Raw genomic sequence first — 25,075 nt, 5'->3', positions numbered from 1 at the left:
TTCACAAGGCTCCCCTCGTCCAGGACCTAATTTTACACGAGAGGGCAGACCTGTCATGTATTACTGAAACCTGGCTGGGCCCGGAGGACCCTCACTGAAATGTGCCCAGAGGGTTTTCAGGTGCTTCATCAGCCGCGACCTCAGAGAAGGGGTGGGAGTGTGGCTATTGTTATCCAAGAGTCTCTAGTACCTCATAGGATCCCTGCTCCGGAGCTTGTCGGGTGTGAGTCCTTGCTGGTGAAGTTGGACCTCAAGGGTCAAGTGGGCTTGCTGTTAACGTACCTGCCTCCCAACAGCGTTGCAGCAGCCCTCCCCTCGCTCCTCGAGTCAGTAGCTGAGCTGGCAATTGAGTTCCCCAGGCTTATGGTTCTGGGGGATTTCAATTTGCCTTTGCTCGGGGAACACTCTGAGGGAGCGCAGGAGTTCATGGCTTCCATGACAGCCATGGGCTTGACCCAAATAATTCGGGGGCCGACTCACTCGGCGGGTCACACGCTCGACCTCGTATTCCTCTCGGAGCAGTGGAGTTGTGATCTTGGTTTGAGGGGTAGCGAGACCTTACCCCTGTCATGGTCGGACCACTACCTACTGAGGCTTGACTTTCGGAGACCAAACCCCCACTGTAGGGAGGAGGAACCGATTAGGTGGCTCCACCCCAGGTGCCTTATGGACCCTTTGGGCTTTCAGACGGAGCTTGGTGTTGTTCCTGATACCCTCGCCTGCAGTCCAGCGGAGACTCTGGTTGCTGCCTGGAATTCAGCAGCGGCAGAGGCTCTTAACCAGATTGTGCCTTTACGGACGATCCGAGGCAGTGGATCCAGGAGGGCTCCTTGGTTTACTGAGGAACTCTGGGAGATGAAGCGCCGTAAGAGACGCCTAGAGCAACGATGGAGATCCAGTAAGTCTGAGTCAGACCGAGCACTTTTAACATCCAGCATCAGAGTCTACCTCCGGGCAATTAGGACGACAAAAAGAACACACATTGCCTCTCTGATAGCTTCGGCTGAGTCGCGCCCAGCCGCCTTGTTCAGGATAACCCGTTCCCTCCTAAACAGGAGGGATACGGGCGATCCTTTGCAAGGCAGAGCTGAGGACTACGTCCAATTCCTCGCGGATAAAGTTGCTCGGCTTCGGACGGACCTGGACTCCAATTGCGCAGAGCCAGACGAGGCACCAGGGGAGAATCTGGATGGACATCACTGGATTGATTTTCAAGCTGTTACCCCTGAGGACGTGGACAAGGCAATGGGAGCCGTAAGTGCCTCCACATATGTGCTGGACCCGTGCCCCTCCTGGCTGGTGGCTAACAGCAGGGAGGTGACACAGGGCTGGATCCAGGCAGTTGTTACCGCCTCCCTTCGGGAGGGTTCTTTCCCCCCGCTTTAAAGGCGGCGGTAGTGAGACCCCTCCTGAAGAAGCCATCTTTGGATCCAGCCATTTTAAACAACTATCGTCCAGTCTCCAACCTCCCCTTCGTGGGGAAGGTTGTTGAGAAAGTGGTGGCATTTCAGCTCCGGCGGTCCTTGGAGGAAACCGATTATCTAGATCCCTTCCAGTCGGGATTTAGGCCTGGCTACAGCACGGAAACCGCTTTGGTCGCGCTGATCGATGATCTCTGGAGAGCCAGGGATGGAGGTCATGCCTCCGTCCTAGTGCTCCTTGACCTCTCAGCGGCCTTCGATACCATCTACCATGGTATCCTTCTGCAACGACTGCGGGAGGCGGGGGTGGGAGGCACTGTCCTACGGTGGTTCTCCTCTTACCTCTCGGACAGGTCGCAGTGGGTGTTGGTTGGAGGGCAGAGATCGTCCCCTAGACCCCTGAATTATGGGGTGCTGCAGGGTTCGGTCCTCTCCCCCGTCCTGTTTAACATCTACATGAAGCCGCTGGGTGAGATCATTCGACGGCACGGGATAAAATACCATCAGTATGCGGACGATACACAGTTGTATCTGTCCGCCCCGTGCCAACTCAGTGAAGCGGTTGACGCGATGTGCCAGTGCCTCGAGGCTGTTAGGGCCTGGATGGGGGTTAACAAGCTTGTACTCAATCTGGATAAGACCGAGTGGCTGGTGTGTTTCCCTCCTACTAATTGGCCAAGTTTTCCATCTCTCAGGCTGGGGGGTCAAACAGTACGCCCCTCAGACAGGATGCGCAATTTGGGAGTCCTCCTGGACCCACAGCTGACCTTCAAACACCCGCTGTCGGCTGTGACCAGGGGGGGCATTTGCCCAGGTTCGCCTGGTGCGCCAGTTGCGTCCCTACCTGAACCGGGAGGCCCTCACAACAGTCACTCATGCCCTTGTGACCTCTAGACTGGACTACTGCAATGTGCTCTACATGGGGCAGCCCTTGAAGAGCATTTGGAGACTTCAACTTGTCCAGAATGCAGCCGCGCGAGTGATTGTGGGTGCACCTCTGTTCACCCACGTAACACCTATCCTCCGCGAGCTGCACTGGCTGCCTATTGGTCTTCGGATACGCTTCAAGGCGCTAGTCGTCACTTATAAAGCCCTTCATGGTATTGGACCTGGGTACTTGAGAGACCGCCTGCTGCCAATTACCTCCAATAGACCGATCAGATCCCACAGATTAGGCCTCCTCCGAATTCCATCCGCCGGCCAGTGTCAACTGGCGACTACCCGGAGGAGAGCCTTCTCTGTGGCTGCTCCGACCCTCTGGAATGAACTCCCCGTGGAGATTCGAACCCTCACCACCCTCCAGGCCTTCCGCAAAGCCCTTAAAACCTGGCTATTCTGGCAGGCCTGGGGCTAAAGAGCTTCTGCCCCCCTTCTCGAATGGTATGGTTGTTGTGTGTTTTTAAATTGTATATTGTTGTTTGTCTTTTTATCCTCTGTTTGTACTTCCTTTCCCTGACTGGGTTGTGAGCCGCCCTGAGTCCCCTTCGGGGAAAAGGGCGGCATATAAATGAAATAAATCCTAATCCTAACCAAGCTATTGTGATTGTTCAACAAACTACAATTATAGCAGTCCAATCACTGTAATTATATCCCCCAAATTTTTGCAATTTTTATTTTTCTTAATTTGTATCTCCATGAGATTGATCTAACATGGCCTAACCTTAGCTTGCATCTCATTCAGCCTCATTTGATACTTGGAAAGCATCTGTTATTGAGATGATGCTATTTTGGGAAGTTGAGGTCTTAATGAAGCCAGGCTGTGTTTTGGAAAGCATAAATTGCTGGAGAAGTTTCTATTGTATTTGCTGATTTAGCCTGTCACTTTTATTTTAGTGCTACAGTATCTGCCTACTCATGTCACCCTTGTAATTATAGTCTCAAAAATTAGCGTTAACTATCTATCTATCTATCTATCTATCTATCTATCTATCTATCTATCTATCTATCTATCATCTATCTATCATCTATCTATCTATCTATCTATCTATCTATCTATTTATCTATCTATCTATCTAATCTAATCTAATCTAATCTATCCTTTAAGAAATTAATGTGAGATGTTGTGTTTTTACTATGCACGATCCAAATAATTTCTTCTGAAAATTTCATCTTTTTAAAAATCGTAAGAAAGCTGAACAAGAGCCAAGATTTGAAGCTTGCATCTTGCAGTAACATACCAATACAGGTAGCCCTCAACTTACGATCACAATTGAGCCCAAAATTTCTGTTGCTAAGTGCGACAGTTGTTAAATGAATTTTGCTCTACATTTTACATCCTTCCTTGCCACGGTTGCTAAGTGAATCACTCCAGTTGTTAAGCTAATAACAAGCTGTTACGCCTTGGGTCCCCATTGTCTTTGCTTGTCTGAAGGTCGCAAAAGGTGATTCCCATGATCCTGGCACCTATCATAAGTTGCTACACATCTAAATTTTAATCACATGACCAGAGAGATGCTGCAATGGTCATAAGTGTGTAAAACGGGCATAAATAACTTGTTTCAGTGCTGTTATAACTTCGAATGGTCAGTAATTGAACTGTTGCAAGTTAAGGACTACCTGTATACAGATGACCATCATATAAGGTGATTGGTGCTGGATTGTAGAGGGCTAGGTTACATGACTAAGGTCAATCTGTTGATATTTCAGATGTACATCACTAGCACAATCAAGACCAAGAGCAGTCGGCTTGCCAAGCCAGTGTTGTGTCTGGGGACACTTTGTGCTGCCTTCCTTACAGGGCTCAACCGAGTTTCTGAGTATCGAAACCACTGTTCAGATGTCATTGCAGGCTTCATCTTGGGAAGCACAGTAGCACTCTTCCTGGTAGGTGGATAAAAGTTTACTATCTTTTTCATATGGAGAATTCCCCTGCCAGCATCCAAACTGGGCCAGCTTGTTAATACAAGGCTGAAGTAAACAGAAAAGTCTTTTTCAAGATTAGTTTGCATCCAGAGAGCAAAGGACATGCTACTTCCTGCTTCCATCACTTGTACAGAAATTGATCAGACTTTATAATCACTGTGGTCGGTCAGTGGTTCTTGGCCTCAGCTATACTTGTGGCAAACTCTGCTTCCCAACATTTCTGGTTTACTTCTTCCTACAGCATCTGTCCTGTGAAATAGCTGCTTCTTTTTCATCTCAGTTATTATAACTGAAAAACCAGGCAGGTTCTTTTAAACACTGTAACCGTTTATTCGGTAGCTGAAGGATTGTAACAAAACTCGCAAAAATGTAACAATTGAAAGCCGGCTAGGCGGCAGCAGAAGCAGCTGAAACAATGTAGCAATCAGCAAGGTGATTGCTCTAACAAGGCAGTTAACTGTTAAACGGCTTGCCTTTTATACAGCAGGCAGCAGGCTCGTGTTACAGCTCGCGCGGATGACAGCTCGGCAACTGACAGGCGCGTCTGATTGGCTAAGACGCGCCTGGCTGCTTCCGAGCTGTCATTCGTAACAGCGAGGACTTTCTTCAATACACAACATCAGTCATAAGTTTGGACACTGTTATGTCCTGGGAATTATGTGGTACGATCATGGATTTCTGTAATATAAATCTGCTTTGAAAGTTTTAGCAGATTAGCAGATGTTTTAGAAAAAGAGTGTTAATGATCCTGAGAGTCAGTAAACACCTTTGCTAGATGTTGCTCAGCATGAGCCAACATTATATAGTACACATGAAATGCTTTTGGAATACACAAAAGCTTTGAATTTATTTATTTATTATTTTATTTTATTTATTTTAGTCAACAAGTACAAGAAAGAAGTATCAGTATAGACCTGGACATGGACACATGAAAATATGGCACAAATAAATGGATATAAATAAGCAAAACATAGCCATAAACACATAAAATGAGTACATAAACATATACATAAATGGGGACAGTAGGACAGGGACGGTAGGCATGCTGGTGTGCTTATGCACGCCCCCTTAGGACCTCTTAAGTCCCTCTTAGGGACTGTCTTAAGTAGACAGTTTGAGGTAAAAGTATGTGGGTTAGAGGAACAGGATCAGGTAGAGTGTTCCAGACATTTACTACTATATTGCTGAAGTCATTTTTCCTGCAATCAAGGTTAGAGCGGATTACATTTAGTTTGTATCTATTGATAGCCCTTGTGATATTGCGGTTGAAGTAAAAGTAGTCATTAACAAGTATGAACAAGATAAAATTGTTAGTTTATGTCAATCTAAAAGAATGCCATTCAGTGATAGAAACTAAGCCCCTGCCACAAAATGCATACAAATATCATCTGGGTTTTAGTAAATATGATCGCTTTAAGGATCTTCTTTTCTTTTTCCGATTCACAAGGGCATCTGTGTAGTTCATAATTTCAAAGGAGCACATGGGACACCTTCAAAATCAAAACTGGATGAACAGCGAGGCGTGCCCTTGATGGCATTTCCACGAGTGGAAAGTCCTTTGGAGACGTTGAGTGCCAGGTACCATATAACCTTCTGTTTGTCCTTTTCTCATTTTGATTAACTCTTTTTCAATAGTTCGGTTCTTTATATTACAAATAAATGTGGTAGTGGGTTTGCTTTTATGTTTTTAGCATTTTTGGCAGGATAAATAACAGCATAAAAAAGACAACCATTTAGGAGCCCTATTATTTAGTTAGCCCAGTCTTTCCATCCTGCATTTTTATATTCTGTTTCATCCATTCTGGATTAAAGGTAATCATTTAATTGGGACAATCTGCTCAATAACAAATACCCTCCCAGGTATCCACTCTTGGCAATTATATTTGAGCCTCTGAGTTACTTCAGATATCATGTCCTGTACAAGTGTTTTTAAAGCAGGAAGAGGAACTATATTGTAATCCAGTTCCCATTAACTCGAACTAACAGGGTAGAACCCCATTAATTATGCTAGGTGGTTCTGGAAACTCTTGCATTAAGTGACATGGTTGTAAGTTGAAAAAAGCCACTTGACTGTGCTGCTTAGTGACAGCAGTTCTGGCCGTCCCAGTTGTCATTGTTAAGCAAGGACTGTATGAGTTGTTAAGCAAAACTATGTGCTTTGTTGCTGAGCTGAGTGACATGATCCCAGAAGCAGCCACCATTTTCCAAATAGCCGACTTGAATTGGGGGGTCTCAGAAAATGGTGGCTACTTCTGGGATTGCACTGCACAGCCCAACAAAGCTTCTCTAAGCCACACTCTGGAATGCTTTGAAAGGTATGTATGGGCAATGCAAGTGAGAAGGAGGGTGTGGGGCCCAGTGGGGTGGAGAGTAGGCCCAGTGTGTGAACAGGACAGGAAGAGGAGCATGGGATGCATTGAGGTGGGGGAAGCCATGGGAACCCCAGGTTAGAACCTGCACTAGGCATCTCAGGACGCACACAGACCCGGTGGCCCTGAATGTGCTCTGCTTAACAACCCACACATTTGTTTAATGACCACATCTAGAAACCAGTGATAGGTCATAAGTAAGGCAATCACATGAATGCTTCACTAATGGCTGTCATGACTTCTGACTGTAATGGGCAGGACTACTTAAGTAATTATCCCTGGATTATTTTTTCAGCCTTATTGCTTCCAACCGAACAGAACGTTGGTAATAAATAAGGGTATCAGATCAATGTCTCTTCACCTGTCCACCAGCAGGATAATGCTCCCAAAATGAACAAAATGGAATTATGTTTGGTATTTGGAGGAGAAAGAGAACAGAAAGAATTTGAAACAGGAGAAAAATTACTTAAAAAAAAAGCCTGATAAATTGTTATGAAACAGGCAGTTAGGCTGTGCTCTCAAAAATGGATGGATTCTCCATTAAACCCTCCTTCCTTTTCCTTTCTGGTCATGTGTCCTAGGGTATAAGTGTTTTGAATGGGTTAAAACAATTCCAGACATCATACTTTCTGTGCTTTCCCCTACCTTATTTCTTATTTGTCCCAAGATCAACAGTTGTGACTACATCACTGCATACTAAAGCATATTCTGTCTCCTCTTTGTTCTGCAGAATCATTCTGCCTGTATGACCGAAGTAACCTGATTTGACCAACATCAAGAGAATTTTTTATTGCCCTCTGCTACAGTACTCCCACCAGAATACAGTTATAACTAATTGTCAAACTGCGATGACCAGTATTATTATGTTATGTCTAGTTAGGAACTAATGTTTTGTACATTTTTGTATGAGGAAGTGATATAGCTTGCCCTCGAATTCCCACCCACTTTCTTTTTTCTTGTTGTCAGCTTTAATATATTTATGCCAGAATTTAAGACAAATGAAAACAAAAAAGAAACAAGAGGAAAAAAATGAACTCTTTTTGATTACAATGTGTTCTGAGGCACTACACCTTTGGGAATTGTTGATGTTTTGTGATATTTGTACACACAGACTTTTTGTTTTGTTTTGTTTTATATACAATAAATTAAATGATAATTATACTACTAATTCATTTTTTTACATTTTATTACCAGAGATGCTTTCAGTGAGTGAGGAGGTTCAGATTCAGCATTGACAGTGCAATTCTATAGAATTCATACTTGTTTTCTAGAAGTTACTGTAGAATTGTCCCTGCATGACTGCTATCTGGCCCTCAATAGATTATCGATAATGAGAAATGTATTTTGAATGCTGGTTTAACATAGCAAGACTAAGAACCTGTCTGTTTGCAAACTTTGATTCCTCTTATACAAGCCCCATAAATGTGACTGTGACTAGAGCAGGAAATACCTGAACTTTTCTTTCAGGAGTCCGATTTTTTTTATGGAGCTTGCTCAGGAAATTGTCCCAAGGGGTTAGGCTCATGGTGTGTAATCTTTGGGTTGTTGACTCAAGATTAGTTTCCTATGCCCCAAGGTCTTCATTGAATGTGCATAATTCACACCACTTGCTTAGCAGCTTTTGTTGTCTTGTAGAGTCTGCTTCAAGCAAACTTTCTTCATGTAAAGCAACAGCAAAAATTTCTTTCGGCATGATAGAAATTATAGAGAAAGTCTGTGTGTGAATGCACACCTGTTGTGCACTATCCTTAAGATTATTGCCTTGAACTGCAAGAACAAATGACTGCAGCTTTTAGTTGGAGTCCAATTTAGCACTAATAGTTTAGCAGATTGGATCAAGAATTCATAGTGTTAGTCAAAAGACTGTATCATTAGCCTTTTAGTAGATTTGAGGAACAGAAGAACAAGTTGGGAAACTTAGGAGAATGAAGTATTATTGCAGTATTATTGCAGTCCCAGGCCGAAGAACAATGGTCTTCACTAAGCTGAAATCCACCTCAGCGTGATACTTTTAAATTTCTTAAGGACTGTCTCTTCCCAAGAAGCATGAAAATCATGTAGGAAATTTTGTAGCCATAATCATTGAATCATGATTGAATCAGAATTCTACCAAATGAGCATTTTTTTTGCTGTAGATCTATATGTATCGCTTTCTTGTGACATATGCATGCGTTTCTAAGACATGATAAACTTTGGAAGTAGCAGTTAACCTTGGAACAAACATATTAATCTCTTTAGAGCCACTCAAAATCCTGTTATTTCATACAGTGCTTCACAGAAGGCTCCAAATTGATCCTGAAAATTGGAAACCATCACTGTGTTACCAACTGGTGTTTTGTAAAATAGAAAGTGTAAAGTTTCATTGCTACATTTGAGCGTATTTTGCAACTCAAAGATGCCTGAGGCCAATACATTTGTGATTCAGTTCCACTGGTGCTAATATATTGTAATACCTTTCACGTTGACACAAACAGGAAATTGGCTGCTAACTATGTGCATGTCAAATACGAACCATGTGAAAAGCATCTTTGTTGTGCCTCTTCAGAAATGTCCCTCCTCATTCATAAGGAAATGCAAAAGAAATTGAGAACACCGGCTCGAGGAGGAAGACTGGTCAAACTTGGTACCTTAGCTCTGCTTTTCCTGGTCTCAGCTCCCTGGGAAGATAAGCTGTCAAGGAGTTAAACGGAAACACCAAGGGAAAAGGCAGCCAAAATCGAATTTGGGTTTCAGCAATTTTCCTTGTTTTCAGGGAGGGACCCTTCTGAAGAGATAGAACTTGGCATGTTAAAATAAAATGCAATGCCTACAGCAGCTCTTGAATTCCCTCAAAATGTGGGTATTCCTTCCTCCAAGTAATGCTGACTTAATTTTCTGAATCAAAAAGTAACACATTTTATCCAAAACTGATTTTCGTTTTGCGGTTTATTGTTAACAAATCAAAGAAAATGAAGATTGCTGGTCTCGTCCTCTCCTTCCCTCGATTCTTTGAAACTTTCTGCTACATCCCATTTTTCTAGCATGATCATAATCACAATAGTGTTTCCTTTGAGAAATGGAACTTCTCTCTGTATTTTTGCTGGATTGCCTGATGTTGATTCCTGGGTTTTTGTATATAATTTTTTTTCCAAAAGATATAAAAAAAATTATCACAAAACTGTTTGCATCAGGGTTTTGTCATTTTCCTCGGAGTTGGGAGGGATATATAAGACCTGTCTTGTTTCTTAACTATATTTCTTAACCTCCAATCACAGATTTCCTTTAAATCAGTCATCCTGTTGATACCTCACTGGTACTTTATAAAGTGCAAGTCATTAAGAATCCTGTTAAATTAGCTAATAATTCTCAAATTGTTATCCAATACATTTAGAAGGTGTAATTCAGAGAAGACTGGGATCATTAGTGGCTATAATTGTATTTTTCTCTTGCATATGATATAAAAACACCATTAGTTCCAAAATTCCTTACAAGAGTGTCCTGTTGAACCCACAATACATCTGATGCACAATACAACATTCCAGTGATTCTCAATCTTGTCTTCACCATGGACCCCTTTTAAATACCTTTTGTGGCCACAGACCCCTCAAGACTTAACCTGAGATTTAAATCATAAACCGCTTTGGTCGCGCTGATCAATGATCTCTGGAGAGCCAGGATGGAGGTTATGCCTCTGTCCTAGTGCTCCTTGACCTCTCAGCGGCCTTCGATACCATCGACCATGGTATCCTTCTGCGACGACTGCGGGAGGTGGGGGTGGGAGGCACTGTTCTACGGTGGTTCTCCTCTTACCTCTCGGACAGGTCGCAGTGGGTGTTGGTTGGAGGGCAGAGATCGACCCCTAGGCCCCTGAATTATGGGGTGCCGCAGGGTTCGGTCCTGTACCCCCTCCTGTTTAATATCTACATGAAGCCGCTGGGTGAGATCATTCAACGGCACGGGATAAAATACCATCAGTATGCGGACGATACACAGTTGTATCTGTCTGCCCCGTGCTAACTCAGTGAAGCGGTTGACGTGATGTGCCAGTGCCTCGAGGCTGTTAGGGCCTGGATGGGGGTTAACAAGCTTGTACTCAATCCGGATAAGACCGAGTGGCTGGTGTGTTTCCCGCCTACTAATTGGCCAAGTTTTCCATCTCTCAGGCTGGGGGGGTCAAACAGTACGCCCCTCAGACAGGGTGCGCAATTTGGGAGTCCTCCTAGATCCACAGCTGACTTTCGAACACCACTTGTCGGCTGTGACCAGGGGGGCATTTGCCCAGGTTCGCCTAGTGCACCAGTTGCGTCCCTACCTGAACCCGGGAAGCCCTCACAACAGTCACTCGTGCCCTTGTGACCTCTAGACTGGACTACTGCAACGTGCTCTACATGGGGCAGCCCTTGAAGAGCATTCGGAGACTTCAGCTTGTCCAGAATGCAGCCGCGCGAGCGATCGTGGGTGCATCTCGGTTCACCCACGTAACACCTATCCTCCGCGAGCTGCACTGGCTGCCTATTGGTCTTCGGATACGCTTCAAGGCGCTAGTCGTCACTTATAAAGCCCTTCATGGTATTGGACCTGGGTACTTGAGAGACCGCCTGCTGCCAATTACCTCCAATAGACCGATCAGATCCCACAGATTAGGCCTCCTCCGAATTCCATCCGCCGGCCAATGCCGGCTGGCGACTACCCGGAGGAGAGCCTTCTCTGTGGCTGCTCCGACCCTGGAACGAGCTCCCTGTGGAGATTCGTACCCTCACCACCCTCCAGGCCTTCCGCAAAGCCCTAAAAACCTGGCTGTTCCGACAGGCCTGGGGCTAAAGAGCTGTTGCCCCCCCGTCCCGAATGGTATGACTGTTGTGTGTTTTAAATCATGTATTGTTATGTTTCATCTTTTTATTTCCTGTCTGTACCCCCCTTCCCTGATTTGAATTGTGAGCCGCCCTGAGTCCCCTGCGGGGAAAAGGGCGGCATATAAATGTAATAAAAAATCAATCAAATCAATCAATCAAAATTTTCCACAAATCTTTCCAGATCCCTTGATGATATTATGGCACCTAGGGGTTCACCGATCACAAGATGAAAACCACTATAAACACAATACAGTCCATTGGAGTCACTCATTGGGGAAAGACATTAAAATACCAGAACTGGATGTTACAAGAATGAGACCAGACCGAAATTGACAATTGTAACCATAACCTAAAATTGGACTAAATATGAGCTTACAGAGGACAAAACCAGGAATCTTATCAAAAACACACCTTCAGAAAATAGCTAAGAAAGTATCAAAGCATTAAGAGCCAAACAATATTTTTATTATTGAATTTATTTTCTGCCCTTCTTGCCGCAAGGCAACCCTTATGTATGCACCAAATAGAAATGTCATCAGGCAAAAATGCCTAGCGTGCAAGCAAGCGCTTGTCCCATTAACCGTTGATGAATTTTACAAATCAATAAAGCACCTAGCACCCAATCAACTTTGGGTGCTAGGAAGGATCTTGTTCATATGAGCTGTTTGAAACATTTGGGGTTTGGGCTTGGTGACTTCCCTTCCTCTATCTAGCCAGCCTAAATGAGTAGGATGTGGGCAAGTGAGGGTGTGCAGAAGAGTGAATGAGTGTAAGACCAAAACATATAGTACTTAAAACCGGTAAAGCTTTGTTATGGCTTCAAATTTGACAGTCTCACCATTTGGTTGAAAGTAAATTGTGTCTCCAAGTCTTTCACCGCGGATAACCTGGCTATGCATTCTACACATTCTGGCCATACCTCTATGGATCATGTAGCTTGCAGGGCTGCTACAGATTCCACATTCCACACATGCAAAAGTGGGAACAAGTCACATAAGTGGGGCAAGTGGTAATAAGACAAACCTGGAAATTTTTTTTTTAAAGTAACCATTGATTCAACTTGAAATAGGACTCTTTTCTATAGTTGATTAGCTGGATGTGCATAATGTACCCTGTTTTCCTGAAAATAACCCTCCCCAATCGGGCTTTTGAACGCATATTCTGGTTTTATGAAATTGCCTTCACCTAATACACTAACAATCGCTGGATTTCTGTGTGTTGTCCCACAAACTATCCAATCCCATTTTAGTCTAACGAGTTGTACAAATGAACCCAACAGCTTTGTACAGTGAATCCTTAATTGATCATGCTATACAAGAGGAGTGTATGAGTATTCTTGAGTGTCTATAATCACATCATTTGCAAAGATATCATTTAAGCAATATTATGCAAACAAATAGTGTTTGTATAATTGATATGTCATTATGCAAATATGTCACCATTAAGTCATCTTTGATGTTAGTATCACTTTCCAGCCCTACCTCTATGCTGGGTCCATGGCCTGGTAGTTATGTCTAGAGACCTTGACTCCTTGCTGCTGCTGATGAATGCACGGCAAGCCTGTAATAAAATTGGTCTCATCCATAGATTTATTTTGAATGAGGGGATGGATCTTTGCATTGTTGAAACTTACCTGGACACAGGAGTGGGTGAGTGAGATGTTCCCCTCTTGGAGATGTGCCCAGCCAGATTTCCTGCATTACATCGGTCACAATCAGAGTCACAGTAGACATGTGGCAATGATTATCCGAGACACCCTAATGGCTTTGCAGATTGCTAAGCGTCTCGGGCCTTGTTTGTGAAGATGAATTCTAGCAGCAGCAATAGCACTTGGATATATACTGCTTCAAGTGCTTCACAGCCCTCTCTAAGGAGCTTAGAGAATCAATATATTGCCCCCAACAATTTGAGTCATCATTTTACCAATCTGGTAAAATGGAGGAAGGATGGAAGGCTGAGTCAACCTTGAGCAGGTCGGAATCAAACTCCTGACAGTGAGCACTGAATTAGCCTGGAATACTGCATTCTAACCACTGCACCACTATGGCTCAGTTATAGCATGAGAAGAGACTCTGGCTTATGTACTACTTTTCCTATTGGATAGTAACCTCCTATGTGAACTGCTCAAATCTGTGGTTAGACAGGCATTGGAGTTCCTTCAATCTGCTGTCTCTTCAATTGGCATGGACTCAGAGATGTCATGTGATTCACCTTTTGCAATCTTCTGACAAGCAAAGTCAAGGGGGAAGCCATATTCACTTAACAATCGTGTTATTAATTTACCAACTGCAGTGATTCATTTAACAACTGGCAAGGAAAGTCATAAAATGGAACAAAACTCACTTAACAAATTTCACACTTAGCAACATAAATTATGGTTGTAAGTTGAGTACTACCTGAATTTTTAAAAAAAGTATAAATACATTAGACCAAGAATACCAGAAGAAGGAAACAGATCCTTCAAACATCTTCAACAAAATGAATATCTGCACAACTTAATTAAAAAGTGCCTGACTATTTGAGCCACTACAGCACAACCACACGAGCCATGGAAAGGATAACATTAATATACATTACCATACCATTACAACTGCACGGATACACTATAGCACACACCAACTAAAGCCCTCCAAAACATTTAAGTAAACCAAAAGACCCTGAGAAGGAAAAAAACAAAAAAATAAACAGGAGTCATCTATAACTTCCAGGGTTAAGGACTATAACAGCCATTATGAATATCATGCTGATGACTAGCAGAGCATATCTGTAAACACCAATTAGCAGTCAGAAGGAACAATTAAAGCTCCTTAATCTCACAATATAGACAGAATCAATTGCAATGTAGACTGGAAAACTATTAGCATCTTAAACCAAAATAAAAAATAAATGCTTAGAAGTTTAGCATTCAGACAAATCAACCATCAGCAGACTTACTTACATACCATCAGCAGACTTATCTACATACCATTCAAAAGAGACAAACAAAATGTAAGAAACAAAAAGACCAGAATATCATTTCTAAAGCCAACGCCCAGACAAATAGCGATTAATATCAGACAAACTATCAAGAAAACAATATTTCAATCAAAGAACTATGAAGAAAAACATATACTCCACCAACTGACAGAGAAAACTACTGTATACAAACAGGAAACAAACCCCATATTTATTCACACAGAGGTTACTTAGTTGTGTAATGGGGCCCAGATATCATAAGCCAGCCAGTTAAATGCCAGGAGAACATCAATGATTCCATAGTTCAACCCTGAGCCATGTATATAAATATTCTCTTGTAATGGATAGCTTTATTTTCTTACATGAGATTCCCACTATTTTTGTGTCATAAATGGAAATCTGTCTTTATTATCATGTTACTCAATAGCAGTAGACTTATATACCGCTTCATAGGCCTTTCAGGCCTCTCTAAGCGGTTTACAGAGAGTCAGCATATTGCCCCCAACAATCTGGGTCCTCATTTTACCCACCTCGGAAGGATGGAAGGCTGAGTCAACCTGAGCCGGTGAGATTTGAACCGCTGACCTGCTGATCTAGCAGTAGCCTGCAGTGCTGCATTTAACCACTGCGCCATCTTGGCTCTATACTGAATACAGCAAATGAAATTCACTGATGTAGGTTAAAAAAAAGTATTCACAGCTGTCTTATATGGTTAAGATGGTGCATATTTCTTCCCAAGAGAAGTTTGCTATGTGTGAGAGGCCTCCAATGTCTAATAGACTAAATTACTTGCTGCCTCAAACACCATTTTATATATGACCAACATAAGAATTTCTCTTGATGAACATATACACGATAAATGAAGGTAAAAGAAGAAGAGGAAAATCAAGTCTCAAATATTATTTTCTGGCGACTCATTTGGATCTCCATAGTCTCCTCCGATGAAGAACAGCCTGGGAAAAAATCACCCTCTCCAGTTCTTTGTTTCAAAAAAAAGCATGCATGAATTATTTGCTTGGATGAATTACAGCAGTGGTCCCCAACCCACGGTCCGTGGACCGGTGCCGGGCCGTGGAGTACCTGGCACCGGGCCCGCGCAGCGGCCGTGGGGCCATGATCGCTGCAAGCGGCCAGGGCCATGATCCCTGCTGCCTCTTCACCCACACGCGCAGCATGAGATAACCCCGGGACTCGAACCCGAGAGCCGCCTCTCCGGTCCAAAACCCCACTCCCACCCGGCCGCCCGCCCGGCCGCCTTGGTAGCACGTGGAGACGGAGCGCGTTCGGTTCGCCGCTACCTGGGGGCGCCGTCCCATGACGTCACCGCGGAGTCCTCGCCTCCTTCCCTGGCGAGGCTTTCTCCCCGCCAGCCAATCAGAGGCCAGTCCCAGGGCAAGCGGGGACAAGTTGCTGGCGGTCGAAGCAGAAGCAGGAGATTGGAGGGGGGGGTGAGAGAGCGAGAGAGCGAGTGCTGGGCGGGGTGCAGCGCGTTCCACAGCGGACTAGGCGCGCCGCGGGCTGCCAAATCCCCCCCACACACACACACACATACACACACTGCCTCTCTGGCAATTGGCTGCCCAGGAAGGGAGCGGGGAGCTTTCACAGATAGGAACGTGATGGGGTTTGTTTTTCTTCCCCCACTCCTGAGCCCCCCCTTTTTTTTTTTGCTTGCCTTCTGGGGTCTCCGCCGTGGAGCAGCCGAGGTCAGATGGGGAGGCGGGGAGAGAGAGAGAGAGAGAGAGAGATGGGCGGGTGGCAGCTGTCTGTGAAACATCTTCCCCTCCCCACCTCCTGGGCAGCCAATTGCCAGAGAGGCACGGTGGGGGTGGTGGGGGTGGTGGGGGTGGAAGGAAATAAAAAGAGAAGTTGCCCTTTCATTTTGCAATCTCTCTCTACGACCTTGTTTCATTCTCTTCCCTTTTGTTTCGTCCTCATTTCTCAATCTCAGCAACTTTAACACTTTTGGACTTCAACTCCCCAAATTGCCCAGCCATCTAGAATAGATAGATAGATGGTGGATAGGTGATTGATAGATAGAGAGGATGGATGGATGGATGGATGGATAAATAGATAATAGATAGATAGATGATAGATAGATAGAGGATATATACACATACACGCATACACACATACATACACAGAGAGAGAGAGACAGAGACAGACATGGATGGCTAGATATCACAGAAGTGTGTACCCCCCTCACATTTTATCAATATTTAAGTATATCTTGCAGCAGTTTAGACATTAATGGCTGGGGGCCATGATCGCTGCAGCGAACAACGCCCCTCCACCCCTGCGCGCGCTCAGCGGGCCACGGTAAATATCAAAGGCTGACTGGTCCGCGGCGATAAAAAGGTTGGGGACCACTGTTCTACAGGCTATGCATCCCATTTGAAAAATTGCTTGTTTTTTGTGGGGGGGGGGACCTTTCATGAGCACTCTACAAGCCTCCTAAAGGCTATTCATGCCCTTTTTTTGAAGAAAAAAAAAACGGGCCCGTTTTCGTGAAAATGGGCCATTTTTGGGAGATCTACAGAGTGCAAAAACTTTTTTTTAATTTGCCTCTTCAAAATCTTGGTGCGTCTTATACTCTGAAAAATATGGTATGTTGAATTTCATTTTATTAGATAGGGCCTAATGTTCAAGTCTGTCCAGATCTTTTGGATTCTTGAGCTGGTCTTCTGGGCTGCTTTTATTATAAAAAATATAATGGTAAAGATGCAGAACAGATTTTCCTGTGCTGAATTTGTACAGATATTTTGTCTCCTCAGTACTTTGTTTATACAGCACAGTTGATTCACCTTTTTGCTTATTTTTTGAAGACATTTGAATAGAACTGTGATTCCATTCTGTGTGATGAATTTAGTGCAACTCAGTTTTCAGTCATTTACGCTAAGTCTCAGTGGCATTTCTGTGAGCTGGCACTTGGAAATCATGGTTTAGAGCAATGGACATTCAAACTTGGTAACTTTAAGATTTGTGGACTCAACTTGAAGTCCACAAGTCTTAAAGTTGACAAGTTTGGGGTCCCTGGTTTAGAGCTTACCATTTTATGGGAACCTACGCTACGTCGCTACGTCATAGAGATCCTTCCTTCCGGCCCTATGAGTCCCACTCCAAGGCCAGATGGCGTGAGTAATCAGGACCCTGGTCTCAGGCTGCTGTCACTAAATGCCAGGTCTGTAGTTCACAAGGCTCCCCTCGTCCAGGACCTAATTTTACACGAGAGGGCAGACCTGTCATGTATTACTGAAACCTGGCTGGGCCCGGAGGACCCTCACTGAAATGTGCCCAGAGGGTTTTCAGGTGCTTCATCAGCCGCGACCTCAGAGAAGGGGTGGGAGTGTGGCTATTGTTATCCAAGAGTCTCTAGTACCTCATAGGATCCCTGCTCCGGAGCTTGTCGGGTGTGAGTCCTTGCTGGTGAAGTTGGACCTCAAGGGTCAAGTGGGCTTGCTGTTAACGTACCTGCCTCCCAACAGCGTTGCAGCAGCCCTCCCCTCGCCTCCTCGAGTCAGTAGCTGAGCTGGCAATTGAGTTCCCCAGGCTTATGGTTCTGGGGGATTTCAATTTGCCTTTGCTCGGGGAACACTCTGAGGGAGCGCAGGAGTTCATGGCTTCCATGACAGCCATGGGCTTGACCCAAATAATTCGGGGGCCGACTCACTCGGCGGGTCACACGCTCGACCTCGTATTCCTCTCGGAGCAGTGGAGTTGTGATCTTGGTTTGAGGGGTAGCGAGACCTTACCCCTGTCATGGTCGGACCACTACCTACTGAGGCTTGACTTTCGGAGACCAAACCCCCACTGTAGGGAGGAGGAACCGATTAGGTGGCTCCACCCCAGGTGCCTTATGGACCCTTTGGGCTTTCAGACGGAGCTTGGTGTTGTTCCTGATACCCTCGCCTGCAGTCCAGCGGAGACTCTGGTTGCTGCCTGGAATTCAGCAGCGGCAGAGGCTCTTAACCAGATTGTGCCTTTACGGACGATCCGAGGCAGTGGATCCAGGAGGGCTCCTTGGTTTACTGAGGAACTCTGGGAGATGAAGCGCCGTAAGAGACGCCTAGAGCAACGATGGAGATCCAGTAAGTCTGAGTCAGACCGAGCACTTTTAACATCCAGCATCAGAGTCTACCTCCGGGCAATTAGGACGACAAAAAGAACACACATTGCCTCTCTGATAGCTTCGGCTGAGTCGCGCCCAGCCGCCTTGTTCAGGATAACCCGTTCCCTCCTAAACAGGAGGGATACGGGCGATCCTTTGCAAGGCAGAGCTGAGGACTACGTCCAATTCCTCGCGGATAAAGTTGCTCGGCTTCGGACGGACCTGGACTCCAATTGCGCAGAGCCAGACGAGGCACCAGGGGAGAATCTGGATGGACATCACTGGATTGATTTTCAAGCTGTTACCCCTGAGGACGTGGACAAGGCAATGGGAGCCGTAAGTGCCTCCACATATGTGCTGGACCCGTGCCCCTCCTGGCTGGTGGCTAACAGCAGGGAGGTGACACAGGGCTGGATCCAGGCAGTTGTACCGCCTCCCTTCGGGAGGGGTTCTTTCCCCCCGCTTTAAAGGCGGCGGTAGTGAGACCCCTCCTGAAGAAGCCATCTTTGGATCCAGCCATTTAAACAACTATCGTCCAGTCTCCAACCTCCCCTTCGTGGGGAAGGTTGTTGAGAAAGTGGTGGCATTTCAGCTCCGGCGGTCCTTGGAGGAAACCGATTATCTAGATCCCTTCCAGTCGGGATTTAGGCCTGGCTACAGCACGGAAACCGCTTTGGTCGCGCTGATCGATGATCTCTGGAGAGCCAGGGATGGAGGTCATGCCTCCGTCCTAGTGCTCCTTGACCTCTCAGCGGCCTTCGATACCATCTACCATGGTATCCTTCTGCAACGACTGCGGGAGGCGGGGGTGGGAGGCACTGTCCTACGGTGGTTCTCCTCTTACCTCTCGGACAGGTCGCAGTGGGTGTTGGTTGGAGGGCAGAGATCGTCCCCTAGACCCCTGAATTATGGGGTGCTGCAGGGTTCGGTCCTCTCCCCCGTCCTGTTTAACATCTACATGAAGCCGCTGGGTGAGATCATTCGACGGCACGGGATAAAATACCATCAGTATGCGGACGATACACAGTTGTATCTGTCCGCCCCGTGCCAACTCAGTGAAGCGGTTGACGCGATGTGCCAGTGCCTCGAGGCTGTTAGGGCCTGGATGGGGGTTAACAAGCTTGTACTCAATCTGGATAAGACCGAGTGGCTGGTGTGTTTCCCTCCTACTAATTGGCCAAGTTTTCCATCTCTCAGGCTGGGGGGTCAAACAGTACGCCCCTCAGACAGGATGCGCAATTTGGGAGTCCTCCTGGACCCACAGCTGACCTTCAAACACCCGCTGTCGGCTGTGACCAGGGGGGGCATTTGCCCAGGTTCGCCTGGTGCGCCAGTTGCGTCCCTACCTGAACCGGGAGGCCCTCACAACAGTCACTCATGCCCTTGTGACCTCTAGACTGGACTACTGCAATGTGCTCTACATGGGGCAGCCCTTGAAGAGCATTTGGAGACTTCAACTTGTCCAGAATGCAGCCGCGCGAGTGATTGTGGGTGCACCTCTGTTCACCCACGTAACACCTATCCTCCGCGAGCTGCACTGGCTGCCTATTGGTCTTCGGATACGCTTCAAGGCGCTAGTCGTCACTTATAAAGCCCTTCATGGTATTGGACCTGGGTACTTGAGAGACCGCCTGCTGCCAATTACCTCCAATAGACCGATCAGATCCCACAGATTAGGCCTCCTCCGAATTCCATCCGCCGGCCAGTGTCAACTGGCGACTACCCGGAGGAGAGCCTTCTCTGTGGCTGCTCCGACCCTCTGGAATGAACTCCCGTGGAGATTCGAACCCTCACCACCCTCCAGGCCTTCCGCAAAGCCCTTAAACCTGGCTATTCTGGCAGGCCTGGGGCTAAAGAGCTTCTGCCCCCCTTCTCGAATGGTATGGTTGTTGTGTGTTTTTAAATTGTATATTGTTGTTTGTCTTTTTATCCTCTGTTTGTACTTCCTTTCCCTGACTGGGTTGTGAGCCGCCCTGAGTCCCCTTCGGGGAAAAGGGCGGCATATAAATGAAATAAATCCTAATCCTAACCAAGCTATTGTGATTGTTCAACAAACTACAATTATAGCAGTCCAATCACTGTAATTATATCCCCCAAATTTTTTGCAATTTTATTTTTCTTAATTTGTATCTCCATGAGATTGATCTAACATGGCCTAACCTTAGCTTGCATCTCATTCAGCCTCATTTGATACTTGGAAAGCATCTGTTATTGAGATGATGCTATTTTGGGAAGTTGAGGTCTTAATGAAGCCAGGCTGTGTTTTGGAAAGCATAAATTGCTGGAGAAGTTTCTATTGTATTTGCTGATTTAGCCTGTCACTTTTATTTTAGTGCTACAGTATCTGCCTACTCATGTCACCCTTGTAATTATAGTCTCAAAAATTAGCGTTAACTATCTATCTATCTATCTATCTATCTATCTATCTATCTATCTATCTATCTATCTATCATCTATCTATCATCTATCTATCTATCTATCTATCTATCTATCTATTTATCTATCTATCTATCTAATCTAATCTAATCTAATCTATCCTTTAAGAAATTAATGTGAGATGTTGTGTTTTTACTATGCACGATCCAAATAATTTCTTCTGAAAATTTCATCTTTTTAAAAATCGTAAGAAAGCTGAACAAGAGCCAAGATTTGAAGCTTGCATCTTGCAGTAACATACCAATACAGGTAGCCCTCAACTTACGATCACAATTGAGCCCAAAATTTCTGTTGCTAAGTGCGACAGTTGTTAAATGAATTTTGCTCTACATTTTACATCCTTCCTTGCCACGGTTGCTAAGTGAATCACTCCAGTTGTTAAGCTAATAACAAGCTGTTACGCCTTGGGTCCCCATTGTCTTTGCTTGTCTGAAGGTCGCAAAAGGTGATTCCCATGATCCTGGCACCTATCATAAGTTGCTACACATCTAATTTTAATCACATGACCAGAGAGATGCTGCAATGGTCATAAGTGTGTAAAACGGGCATAAATAACTTGTTTCAGTGCTGTTATAACTTCGAATGGTCAGTAATTGAACTGTTGCAAGTTAAGGACTACCTGTATACAGATGACCATCATATAAGGTGATTGGTGCTGGATTGTAGAGGGCTAGGTTACATGACTAAGGTCAATCTGTTGATATTTCAGATGTACATCACTAGCACAATCAAGACCAAGAGCAGTCGGCTTGCCAAGCCAGTGTTGTGTCTGGGGACACTTTGTGCTGCCTTCCTTACAGGGCTCAACCGAGTTTCTGAGTATCGAAACCACTGTTCAGATGTCATTGCAGGCTTCATCTTGGGAAGCACAGTAGCACTCTTCCTGGTAGGTGGATAAAAGTTTACTATCTTTTTCATATGGAGAATTCCCCTGCCAGCATCCAAACTGGGCCAGCTTGTTAATACAAGGCTGAAGTAAACAGAAAAGTCTTTTCAAGATTAGTTTGCATCCAGAGAGCAAAGGACATGCTACTTCCTGCTTCCATCACTTGTACAGAAATTGATCAGACTTTATAATCACTGTGGTCGGTCAGTGGTTCTTGGCCTCAGCTATACTTGTGGCAAACTCTGCTTCCCAACATTTCTGGTTTACTTCTTCCTACAGCATCTGTCCCTGTGAAATAGCTGCTTCTTTTTCATCTCAGTTATTATAACTGAAAAACCAGGCAGGTTCTTTTAAACACTGTAACCGTTTATTCGGTAGCTGAAGGATTGTAACAAAACTCGCAAAAATGTAACAATTGAAAGCCGGCTAGGCGGCAGCAGAAGCAGCTGAAACAATGTAGCAATCAGCAAGGTGATTGCTCTAACAAGGCAGTTAACTGTTAAACGGCTTGCCTTTTATACAGCAGGCAGCAGGCTCGTGTTACAGCTCGCGCGGATGACAGCTCGGCAACTGACAGGCGCGTCTGATTGGCTAAGACGCGCCTGGCTGCTTCCGAGCTGTCATTCGTAACAGCGAGGACTTTCTTCAATACACAACATCAGTCATAAGTTTGGACACTGTTATGTCCTGGGAATTATGTGGTACGATCATGGATTTCTGTAATATAAATCTGCTTTGAAAAGTTTTAGCAGATTAGCAGATGTTTTAGAAAAAAGAGTGTTAATGATCCTGAGAGTCAGTAAACACCTTTGCTAGATGTTGCTCAGCATGAGCCAACATTATATAGTACACATGAAATGCTTTTGGAATACACAAAAGCTTTGAATTTATTTATTTATTTATTTTATTTTGTCAACAGGTACAAGGAAACAAGTATCAGTATAGATATGGACACATGAAAATATGGCACAAATAAATGGATATAAATAAGCAAAACATAGCCGTAAACACATAAAATGAGTACATAAACATATACATAAATGGGGACAGTAGGACAGGGACGGTAGGCATGCTGGTGTGCTTATGCACGCCCCCTTAGGACCTCTTAAGTCCCTCTTAGGGACTGTCTTAAGTAGACAGTTTGAGGTAAAAGTATGTGGGTTAGAGGAACAGGATCAGGTAGAGTGTTCCAGACATTTACTACTATATTGCTGAAGTCATTTTTCCTGCAATCAAGGTTAGAGCGGATTACATTTAGTTTGTATCTATTGATAGCCCTTGTGATATTGCGGTTGAAGTAAAAGTAGTCATTAACAAGTATGAACAAGATAAAATTGTTAGGTTATGTCAATCTAAAAGAATGCCATTCAGTGATAGAAACTAAGCCCCTGCCACAAAATGCATACAAATATCATCTGGGTTTTAGTAAATATGATCGCTTTAAGGATCTTCTTTTCTTTTTCCGATTCACAAGGGCATCTGTGTAGTTCATAATTTCAAAGGAGCACATGGGACACCTTCAAAATCAAAACTGGATGAACAGCGAGGCGTGCCCTTGATGGCATTTCCACGAGTGGAAAGTCCTTTGGAGACGTTGAGTGCCCAGGTACCATATAACCTTCTGTTTGTCCTTTTCTCATTTTGATTAACTCTTTTTCAATAGTTCGGTTCTTTATATTACAAATAAATGTGGTAGTGGGTTTGCTTTTATGTTTTTTAGCATTTTTGGCAGGATAAATAACAGCATAAAAAAGACAACCATTTAGGAGCCCTATTATTTAGTTAGCCCAGTCTTTCCATCCTGCATTTTTATATTCTGTTTCATCCATTCTGGATTAAAGGTAATCATTTAATTGGGACAATCTGCTCAATAACAAATACCCTCCCAGGTATCCACTCTTGGCAATTATATTTGAGCCTCTGAGTTACTTCAGATATCATGTCCTGTACAAGTGTTTTTAAAGCAGGAAGAGGAACTATATTGTAATCCAGTTCCCATTAACTCGAACTAACAGGGTAGAACCCCATTAATTATGCTAGGTGGTTCTGGAAACTCTTGCATTAAGTGACATGGTTGTAAGTTGAAAAAAGCCACTTGACTGTGCTGCTTAGTGACAGCAGTTCTGGCCGTCCCAGTTGTCATTGTTAAGCAAGGACTGTATGAGTTGTTAAGCAAAACTATGTGCTTTGTTGCTGAGCTGAGTGACATGATCCCAGAAGCAGCCACCATTTTCCAAATAGCGACTTGAATTGGGGGTCTCAGAAAATGGTGGCTACTTCTGGGATTGCACTGCACAGCCCAACAAAGCTTCTCTAAGCCACACTCTGGAATGCTTTGAAAGGTATGTATGGGCAATGCAAGTGAGAAGGAGGTGTGGGGCCAGTGGGGTGGAGAGTAGGCCCAGTGTGTGAACAGGACAGGAAGAGGAGCATGGGATGCATTGAGGTGGGGGAAGCCATGGGAACCCCAGGTTAGAACCTGCACTAGGCATCTCAGGACGCACACAGACCCGGTGGCCCTGAATGTGCTCTGCTTAACAACCCACACATTTGTTTAATGACCACATCTAGAAACCAGTGATAGGTCATAAGTAAGGCAATCACATGAATGCTTCACTTAATGGCTGTCATGACTTCTGACTGTAATGGGCAGGACTACTTAAGTAATTATCCCTGGATTATTTTTTCAGCCTTATTGCTTCCAACCGAACAGAACGTTGGTAATAAATAAGGGTATCAGATCAATGTCTCTTCACCTGTCCACCAGCAGGATAATGCTCCCAAAATGAACAAAATGGAATTATGTTGGTATTTGGAGGAGAAAGGAACAGAAAGAATTTGAAACAGGAGAAAAATTACTTAAAAAAAAAAGCCTGATAAATTGTTATGAAACAGGCAGTTAGGCTGTGCTCTCAAAATGGATGGATTCTCCATTAAACCCTCCTTCCTTTTCCTTTCTGGTCATGTGTCCTAGGGTATAAGTGTTTTGAATGGGTTAAAACAATTCCAGACCTCATACTTTCTGTGCTTTCCCCTACCTTATTTCTTATTTGTCCCAAGATCAACAGTTGTGACTACATCACTGCATACTAAAGCATATTCTGTCTCCTCTTTGTTCTGCAGAATCATTCTGCCTGTATGACCGAAGTAACCTGATTTGACCAACATCAAGAGAATTTTTTTATTGCCCTCTGCTACAGTACTCC

General features: G+C 44.6%; 2 protein-coding genes across 2 annotated transcripts in view; both read left to right on the top strand.

Annotated features, from left to right (window-relative positions):
* The window catches only part of LOC116506165 (phospholipid phosphatase-related protein type 1), an 87,540-nt gene extending 81,636 nt beyond the window's left edge, over positions 1–5,904 (top strand). Inside the window, exons 6-7 of the mRNA XM_032213817.1 lie at positions 4,068–4,244; positions 5,731–5,904. Coding sequence (XP_032069708.1) covers positions 4,068–4,244; positions 5,731–5,904 — 351 coding nt within the window. The remainder of the gene's footprint in view (positions 1–4,067; positions 4,245–5,730) is intronic.
* Positions 5,905–21,662: 15,758 nt separating this feature from the next.
* LOC116506164 (phospholipid phosphatase-related protein type 1-like) lies at positions 21,663–25,075 on the top strand. Its single transcript, XM_032213816.1, has 3 exons — positions 21,663–21,869; positions 23,344–23,475; positions 24,993–25,075. The coding sequence occupies exons 1-3, from the start codon at positions 21,663–21,665 to the stop codon at positions 25,023–25,025; spliced, it is 372 nt and encodes a 123-aa protein (XP_032069707.1). The 3' UTR covers positions 25,026–25,075.

The sequence above is a fragment of the Thamnophis elegans genome, chromosome 3 (assembly GCF_009769535.1).
Source record: "Thamnophis elegans isolate rThaEle1 chromosome 3, rThaEle1.pri, whole genome shotgun sequence".
Classification (NCBI taxonomy): domain Eukaryota; kingdom Metazoa; phylum Chordata; class Lepidosauria; order Squamata; family Colubridae; genus Thamnophis; species Thamnophis elegans.
The sequence above is the reverse complement of the archived record's forward strand: the minus strand, read 5'-3'. Positions and strand labels throughout refer to the sequence as shown.